This window comes from Protomyctophum parallelum (assembly GCF_964188405.1).
Source record: "Protomyctophum parallelum genome assembly, chromosome: 21".
In the NCBI taxonomy this organism is placed as follows: domain Eukaryota; kingdom Metazoa; phylum Chordata; class Actinopteri; order Myctophiformes; family Myctophidae; genus Protomyctophum; species Protomyctophum parallelum.
This window is the reverse complement of record NC_139713.1, coordinates 23,432,015-23,441,540: the sequence shown is the minus strand read 5'-3', so window position 1 is coordinate 23,441,540 and position 9,526 is coordinate 23,432,015. Positions and strand designations below refer to the sequence as shown.

The 9,526-nt window shown below is 42.1% G+C and overlaps 1 protein-coding gene across 1 annotated transcript in view; it reads right to left on the bottom strand.

Moving 5' to 3' along the window:
- Positions 1 to 386: 386 nt before the first annotated feature.
- The window catches only part of npr2 (natriuretic peptide receptor 2), an 82,885-nt gene continuing 73,745 nt past the window's right edge, over positions 387 to 9,526 (bottom strand). The window contains exons 18-22 of the mRNA XM_083794008.1: positions 6,953 to 7,021; positions 6,562 to 6,736; positions 5,539 to 5,637; positions 2,572 to 2,663; positions 387 to 2,260 (exon numbers count right to left, since the gene is read on the bottom strand). Of these exons, the coding sequence (XP_083650134.1) occupies positions 2,198 to 2,260; positions 2,572 to 2,663; positions 5,539 to 5,637; positions 6,562 to 6,736; positions 6,953 to 7,021 (498 nt within the window). The 3' untranslated portion in view covers positions 387 to 2,197. The remainder of the gene's footprint in view (positions 2,261 to 2,571; positions 2,664 to 5,538; positions 5,638 to 6,561; positions 6,737 to 6,952; positions 7,022 to 9,526) is intronic.

The following is a 9,526-nucleotide window of genomic DNA, read 5'->3' as shown; positions in this document are numbered from 1 at the left end:
CTGCCGAAGTGTCCTTGAGCAAGACACTGAACCCCTAATTGCTCCCGATGTGCTAGTTGGTGCCTTGCATGGTTTCCGCTGCCATCGGTGTATGAATGTGTGTGTGAATGGGTGAACGTAATGCACAATCTCTGTAAAGCGCCTTGGATAAAGGCGCTATATAAATGCACCATTTACCATTTACCATTTAAGGGGCTCCATGATGTCACGTCACGAGGCATGACCATATATGGAGGCGTGATGTCACAAGGTGTGACCATATATGGAGACGTGATGTCACGAGGCCTGACCATATATGGAGGCGTGAGTGACTAACTAACGGACGGACGGGAGATGCAGGTTCTCATAGTAAATGCGACTTGTGGTCAAACAAAACATGAAACCAATTCATGGTTTTATTCAAGTTTATTGAACAAAATATCTTACAGTATCTTGGATATACATATATACATATATCTGTTACTGTTTATAACACCACTGTTGAACTTCTTGACCTCTGCATTGACAGCGATCATAACACTGTCTCCCGTCATCAACGGATGATTCCAGGAAAATATTAACACGTCATTGACTTCCAAACACGTTATACGTACAAACCTCAATATAGAAAGCACAAAAAATAAGAATTTGTCATCTAAAAGTACTTAGGACAGGAAGTTTCTTCATACAAAAAAACCTCCAAAACAAAACAAAAAAAACGTTTACAATGTCTTTTGTTTTTGTCTTTTAGCGCTTAATAATATTAGCAGGTAATAAACATACCTGGAATTCCCTCATTTCTGTCTCTGTTTTTTAAAGCCACAATCCGTAAGTTTGGCGTAAGTTTGAGTTCACCGCAACACCCCCAGGATTCAAACCCGGGTCAGAAACATCCGCTGTGCTCGTTGAAGAGGGAATCCCCCGCCGCTTGTCCCAGTCCCAGGGGAGAGCTACTGGCCTCATGAGCTTCAGGCAGGGCTAGGTGATCTACCAGACAGACACCAGGGTCTGAATGTCTCAACAGAAAGACTTTCCACCTCCGAGAACCCATGTGTGATCCGGTCTAGACCAGAAAGAACAACAAAACAGAGAATACTCTGGTTGCCAATAAAGTGGTTCCTGTTTTTCGGTGTAGCTTTGTTTTTAGTCTCGCCAGTCGCTACAGGTTGGAATAAAAGACGGATATATACCATAACGAACTATTCCAAGAAGTACTCGAAGAAACATATCGGGTTCATAGTATATGTTTTTTTATTGGGTAGGCCCCTAAAACGATGATGCCCTTGATCACGGGGAATTATTTTGGGTAATTCTGGCTCCGGAAGGAAGGTTCCGGCCTGATGATTACGAACCAGTGACTACAACAGGACGTAAGTTCTTTCCACTCCCGACCGGATGAGAAACACGAAAATGGTATGCCTCCCAGGCTAGTTATATTGTATTAACATACGCTACCAAACAGATTGAGTAAAATATGTATTGTATTCATTCAAATAAGTTCCTGAATGTAGCTTTAACTCCAAGTGCGAGCAAGTGGAACCAAATTTGGGTCCACAGCCTAAAGGTGCCACTATTTCCCCTCCTGCTGGTTGCAGAAATCGTTTCATTCCATTAAACCCCAATGGGTATAGTTGACCGGACTTTACACTTGACTTTATTGCCTTAGTAAACATTGTCATATATCCTTTTTGCTTTCAGTTGCTACTTTCAAGTCTTCTTTCAATTATCAAGATATGCGATTTTGTAAATTATGGTCCCATTAAAAATGTTGATAAAGTAGGTAATATGTTTCTAGGGCTTCTATTGGTTCTACTAAGTGAAGACCCGCCCTCGCTGCCCTTCCACCTAACAGTTCGTTTCGTTTCCAGTTCCATTCCGGGGGCCGGAAATTCCAAGATGCCGGATTAGAATTTCACTTCAAAACGGGTCTGTAGAATCCAATGGGTGACATCACAGCTCCCTTTGTCCATCTTCTTTTTTTTATTTTTTTTAAACAGTCTATATTACAGACCCAAAAGGGCCCATTTTTTGGGGAGAGGTTTCCAGATTGCAGATTTAAACGGTAGCGTTGCTCACATGCTTCCAGTAGGGGGAATCACCAATAGGGACTTATTCTAGAACAAATAAAGTAGTGGCTTCTTCTTCGCCCGGCGGGGAGACATGTGGACGTCTGCACTCTGCTCGCTGCTGTCACCGCACCGCTATCAGCAACGGCTTCTCAGATAACATACACATCGGTCTTCTCCCCCTGAAGCCAATAGGTTCTCATTTTGCCTTTGCCCTGTAAAAACACAGAAATCAATAGGTTCATCAGTGTGTAGACCAAGTGTGGTGTGGAGGGTGGGGGGGTATGGAGATATATATCTCTCAAAGGCTTCCTGTCCTTTAAAGCAGTGGTCCCCCCTAGGGGTCCTTGAGTTTTATTGAGTCCTTGGGTTTTTTGTTTTGTCGTTATGTATTTTTGCACAATAAAAACAGTACAAAGGAAACCCATGAAGGGCTTATAGAATCTCCAATCAGCTCCAATCAGGAGCTTAACTTTGATTAAGAAAAGAAGATTTAACCTCCATACAACATATTTGTGGGCCTCACCTTCATTTCTACATCTCCTCGTAGCTGGAGATCAAAGTAGCCAAACTCGTCCAGAACTTCTTTGGTCGCTGATGACATGTGGATCCTTAAGGCTACAACACACAGGACCACAACAATGACTGTGTTAATACATAAAAAAACACACACCAAGTCAACCTGGCATCCATACTTTGGACATGTCATTATATAGTAGGTTAAAGTTCTCAGAAATAAAATAAAGAGTTCAAACAAAGTGAAAATAGCCGATCAAGCCCACAACACGTTGCTATTTTCAGAACACAACACCCGAGCGCAACCAAACATAAAATGACTTGTCTTTTAGTTCTACTGGATCTCTTCTCCACTAGTCCCTCTCTAACATTTAGTCTAGTTTTTGAGTGGTGCAACCACTCCAAGGAACAGCAATGTCCGTGTTCACCTACCTATGTGTTGGTTAATGAGCACGAGTATATGACTTTGACTACCAGTAGGGGCGCTGTTGTGCAATAAATAGAGAGGGATAGTGCTGCAGCCTGCTAATGAGAGAGAGAGAGAGAGAGAGAGAGAGAGAGAGGGGTGTGTGGGAATTGCACCACTCAGTTCACACGGGTGTGAATTTTATTTGTTGACCAAATTGTCAATATATTTAGTCTCAGTTTTAGTCATCAAAGCTTAGTTTTTATTTAGTTTTCGTCAGTGAAAAACGGTAGTCGACAAACATTTTCCGTCATAGTTTTAGTCTTCCCAGCTTGAAGCTCTGTTCCTTTCAGCCAATGACACCGTCGTTATGCGATGGGAGTATAAATCGAACCTTAAGGAAAATGCCAGCAGAGATCTGATACAGGAGGCCATTAGTGTTGTAAACCTAATAATTATGGCTGTGTCCAATCAATGGCAGAGTTGTCCTGCGACTACTGCCTCAGACGCTTCACACTGTGCAGCGTGGCACTGGATAAGTGCTATCAATTATTTATCAATGGAGGCACAATGCAGGAAGTGAGTTGTTACTTAATCAATACACGTGATGAGTCACTCACAATATACAACCACCATGTCCTAACACTAGTGCTAAATACAATAATAACTAGAACTACACTCTGTCGAGCGTGCAAGTAGTCGACCGCTACGAACTTTCAGCCTCTCTGTAAAACATTGGAATTAACTAGAACTGCACTCTGTCGAGTGCCTACTTGCTTGTTGCGCACTAGTAGGCCATTTATGGCCTACTAGTGCGCAAGCAGAGCGCGCAAGTACTGTCGACTGGTTTGGTGGAACACTAGCTCTCAGCAATCCCTTTAGTCTCTCCTGGCTAAGGATTTATTTTGTCCTGGCCCAACGTTAGTCTGCTCAGGAATATGCTGATGATTTGTCCTGGCTATCTAGAATACAGCTCTATGACTTACTTGAAAAGTATTTACCTGTCTGACACGATTTTGAGATCTGTTGAAGAACATGAAGGTAATTCTATTTAAGCATTTCAAATTCATTATTTCGTTACGTAATTAACAATCAATTACGTAATGTTGTAATTAATATGGATGAGTGACGGCTTTCGATGGTGACGTATATGTCGATCAGTGTCGGGTGGATTAAAGGAAATGTATATGTATATGTCATTTGTAAGTTGATTAGTGGTATACTGTGGTTACTTTGCGTATGCCCTGTTTGATGCGTATGTATCATAGCAGCATATGACGTCATGGTATAACTGGTATAACTAGCTCTCAATGATGACGTATAAAGATGTGGAATAAAGAACCCAATGCCAGGGTGTAATTGCTTTTCGATGGTGACTTAATGACGATATGTTTTAGTGTCGGGAGGATTAAAGGTAATGCCCCTATGTATACATGTATGTAACCTGACACCACTGCCATATCAAGCACAAGTAGTCATTACGTCATACGCTGGCACGGCGCATACGCATCAAACGGCGACGCACTGGACGAAAACTATTACTTGCACGCTCTGCTTGCGCAAGTAAATACTAAAGTCGGGTTATAACTGGCTGTCAATGGTGACGTAATTACGGTATGTTTCAATATTGGTTGAGTAACGGGTAACGTACAATATGTATGTAAGTTGTACGTTGAAAGTACTATACTGTGGTCGGCTGGCTTTTTTATGTGCGTATGCTCGATGATTGTGACGTAATTAAGATATGTATCAATGCCGGGTTAAAACTGGCTTTCAATGGTGACGTAATAAAGACACCGACACTGAAACATATCCTAATTACATCACCATCGACAGCCAGTTATAACCAGACATTGAAACATATCTTGATTACGTCACCATCAACATCAGTATATATACCTCCGAGCATACACGTGCATTCGTACAAGCACGACCACTCTGCTTGCGCAAATAACAATCATCATCATCTTCATAATTTTCCCCCCTTACTCAAGGCTAAAACGCTAAACAAGCCTTTTAACTTTTTATCCTAATCCCAATGTTTATTTGTTTAGTTTTTTTCTAAAGTGACTTCGGGTACTAAGAAAAGCGCTGTATACATTTGATGAATCTCAAACTCAATATATTTTTTTAACCGAGTGAACATGTTTCACTTAAATAGTTGATTACTCCATTTGTTTTGAATTGAACTGAACCTCCTCAGGCAACAAGCAAAAGGATTCATCTGTTTTGAAGTTTCTGTCAGCTGCAGAGGAAGCGAGTGGCTGCTGAATATATGCTATTTGAATTTAAAAAAAATCAACTCCATTGAATCAGAACAATAACAGCAACAACCCTATATTCCCTAATTTAATGATAAAAACCAAGGGTTTTGCAAATACCAAACAGCAACAACTCTTTTGCTATTGTCTGTACTGTGGATAATGTGTTTTTTCCCCACATAACAGGATGGCAGAATGTGACATTGTGGTGTATCCCCTGCTGTTGAGTATAAAACCCCAACCCCCCACAGAGAGCTACAGACAGAGAGCATAACAATGAAACAGATCTTTCTTGTTACCGGACACTCACCCTCTCCGTTTGACTCCATGCGAGACGCTGTGTTGACCGTGTCCCCAAACAGGCAATATCTGGGCATTTTCAGACCAACCACCCCTGCACAGACAGGCCCTAGAAGACACAACGCATGCAGTCAGTTACAGTGTTGATTTTGACAGCATTTTGATTTAGTTTTAGTCATACAGCCCTATTTTTGTCAGTACCGTAGCTTATCCCTTAACATATTTGCCTTTTAATTATTTACTATATTGAAAAACTTTTTTTTAAATTGTTTAAATAGCCGATCTACAAGCTCACAAACTGTCGATGTAGATCGGCTATTTGAAGTATTTTAAAATGTTTTATTTTAATTTAAATTTTGTATTTTTTGTCATATTTTTAGTCATCTGAAAGGTTTTTGTTTTAGTCTAGTTTCAGCTTTAGTGGAATAAAATGGGATCATATAGGTGTGATAGGGACAAATCTATGATTACAACGCACCATTGCACATCTGCTGCAGTCAAGTGTTTGAGGAAGTGCATAAACACTGCCGCTATGAACGCAAACAGTCTATGGGAAAAAACCCCTCTAATAAATTACTTTAGAATAAATGTGTCCCGCAGAGTGAGGCAAAACTTCCTGCATTCGTCAACCCAGTCTAAACAATTGCAAATCGACTCCCTAGCTCAGTGTTCCTCAAACTGTTTCATTTCGAGAACCAACGGTTTCACATACAATGAGCCACAAGCCCCGTTTTTTCTAGCACCCAAAATCTACAATGTAAAACCCTAAGTGTTAATCTGAGCAGACCGCGGGACTGTGAGCACTCACTGACGTTATTGAAACATGACGCCCCTGCCCTGATGTCATCGCTAGGGTCACAGGCATCAGTAAGCAGGAAGTCTGGCGTAATGCGTAATATTGTGAAATCCACAATCTCGACCGCGGTCGAAAAATGATGATGATGATCAATCAATCAGCTGGGGACCCCCTGGAACTTGAGTAAATGTATTTAGTTACTTTCTGCCACAAGGAGAGTAATGGTCCTACTCCTACCTGTATGGATTCCTATCCGGAGGCGTAGCTGGTCGTTAGGTCTGTGTCGGATCTTGAATGTTTTCACCTCCTCTAACAAGGCCAGAGACATGCCAGCGATCTCTCTGGCATGGAGCTTCCCGTTCCGTACCGGAAGCCCGGACACCACCATATACGCATCGCCAATGGTCTCCACCTAGTTGAACACAGACAAAAAGCACTACAGTTGTAGTTCTCTTTTTCGTGGCCCGAGGACCCCCAAATTGCAATATATTTGGTATATATTTGGCCGCGAATCCCTGACCCGCCATCTGAAAATGCACACATGACATGCTGTGAGCTTGTATATCTGCTATTTTTGGTACCCCTCCAAGAACAGAGGGAGTTCTATAGATTGTTACGTGGGACTTACCTTGTATACATCAAAGTTATCAATGATGGCGTCGAAACACGTGTAGAGGTCATTGAGTACTGTCACAACCTAGAGAGAGAGACAGAGAGATTGATTGATTGAATATTCTATTTTCATTTTTAGAGGTAAGGCAGTGCAAGTACAGTTTTTACTTTGTTGTATATGTTCTTGTTCGGTAAATCTGTAAATCTGCCATCATAATCGGTTGAGACACAAAAAAAAAAGCCAAAGGCACTTCACAAACAACAGTGAAGCCTTTGGTCATCGCCATGCTGGCTTGTGGTGAACATTTTTGGCAAAATTATTATTTTCTTGCCACGGACATAAAAACACAAAGAGCTAGCGCTAGATGACCATTACACATTACGGGTGCATTTGGTTACAGTTGTACACTCTCAGAGTTATGGGGGTCCTTGAAAATAAAATGTTTGAGACATACATATTCTATGATCCGGGCACTCAGGACAGGAGTAAAAAAGAGGAACAACTTTTATTTATTTAAAAGGCCACTGCCAACATGTTTTGACCTTGGGAGGTCTTCATCAGGGCAAAAAGAAAGAAAAAAAAGTAATTGGGACTAGAGTATGATCAAAAGAAGAACATTATAATGGTGTGTAAAAAGTAACGGACGAGGCCAAGTCTTGACACACTTGTCCATGTACTATTGTGCACACACATTGATCACCCTTCTACTGTTGGAGCCAAGCCGTGCCATGGCTCTGTACTAGATACTATTGGAGCTGTGAGCTATGAGTCCTGAGCCACCAGCCAGCCCATGGCTTGGCTCACGCACTGTGAATTAGGCTCAACAAGACAACTGCATGGCTTCCATTCCATGTGGATGTTGGACTTCTCTACCAGGGGTTCTCAAACGTTTCCATGTCAAGGACCCCTGAATAATCTGTATCTGGGCGCCGACCCCTGTTGGAAAATATATTCTGCTATTTTACACCACGACAATGATTTGACAGCTTTACTAGTTACTTTGTAGATTTTTATTGTTGTTACAAAACATACTTATGTCTTATTTTACACTCAGTGTCTGTGTCTGATTTAAACTCTTGCACGCCCACTGATGGTCCAAGGAGCATGCGTCTGCATAATGCTTCGCTAATTTACACGGTGTGGCGCAACGGATATAGCCGATCTACAAGCTCTCAAAGCGTCGCAACACGACCGCTTGTAGATTGGCTATATCTGGTGTGCAACGCCGGCCGAGCAAAAAAGTATAAATATGGACATAACCTCACAAGACTCCTCATAGGCGAGAGACTCGCATGTTTGTGTGTGTATTGCTCTCCCACTGGAGCCGTGCCCAGCCAGGCTCAGTGACTCAATGCATTTGCATGAGCATAACGAGACAGTTGGAAGACTGGGAATGACAAGATGAAGATGTACTAACTAACATCTTTGAAGTGAATGTGGAGGCTTGTTGCTGGCTTTTCTTCTTTCTTTCTTTCCTTCTTTCGGTATAGGTTTATTTTCCTTCGTTCCTTCCTGGCTTCCTTCGATTAATTGAGTATGAAGGACCCCAATGGAAACAAGCCAAAGGCCTTTCTTGGGTTTACTGTAACTCCTCTTTAGCAGGCCTTGTATTGAACTGTACTTTCCTGTGCTTTTTTCTGCAAACTGTTAATAAAGTGTATCAATCGATCCTTTCTTCCCACAGCACATGAATTAGATGAGTGTATGTATAGACTGTGCATATTACTGTAACACAGACTGACTGGGATTAAAGGGAATGTTGCAACGGCACATTGTGGTTTGCACATTGCATGACAAATCTGTACGACCACAGCAAACAACACTGCAACTACTGTACAACAATATGAGAAGTAGAGTAGGATTAGTTTTCTTTATCATCGTGATATATGAGACAATTGAGATGCGATTTAGGTCTGGGATTTTTAACATCGTGAAGTGTTTTCTTGGTTTTAATCACTGAGGTAAAGCCATATGTTAAGCAAGCTCATAGCCATTATGTTAAGCACGTAGCGCGGCACTTGGTGCAAATCTTTGAATATATATTCTTTCAAAGCAAATGTTTTTAACTGTTGGGGGGGGGGGTCCCTGGAACAACATATGTTCAGGTGGTGGTCTTTGACCAAATACATCACTGGCAGGGGGGGGGGGGGGGGGGAATTACAAGAAAACGTTTGAGTACCATTACAGTATTATATGGGATTCAAATGAGAATAATGAGTGTCATGGTGTGACTCAGTACTGCGTCAAGCTCCCCCCTGTACTAACAGAACTATTTTGAGTAGTTTGAGCCGCCTCTCTCTCTGTGTGTGTGTGTGCGTGTGTGCGTGTGTGCGTGCGCATGCCTGTGTATGCGTGTGTGTGTGTGCGTGCCTGTGCGTGCGCCTGTGTGTGCGTGTGCGTGCATTACGTGCGTGTGTGCATGTTTGTGTGTGCGTGCCTGTGTGTGCGTGTGACTGTGTGCGTGTGTGTGCGGGAAACTATGAGGCACACTGCTCTATACTGTAGGTAGAGATGTGATGGTGGTCCAACACGCTGTGGGACAGAAACCTCTCATCTCCAACACGCTGTGGGACAGAAACCTCTTATCTC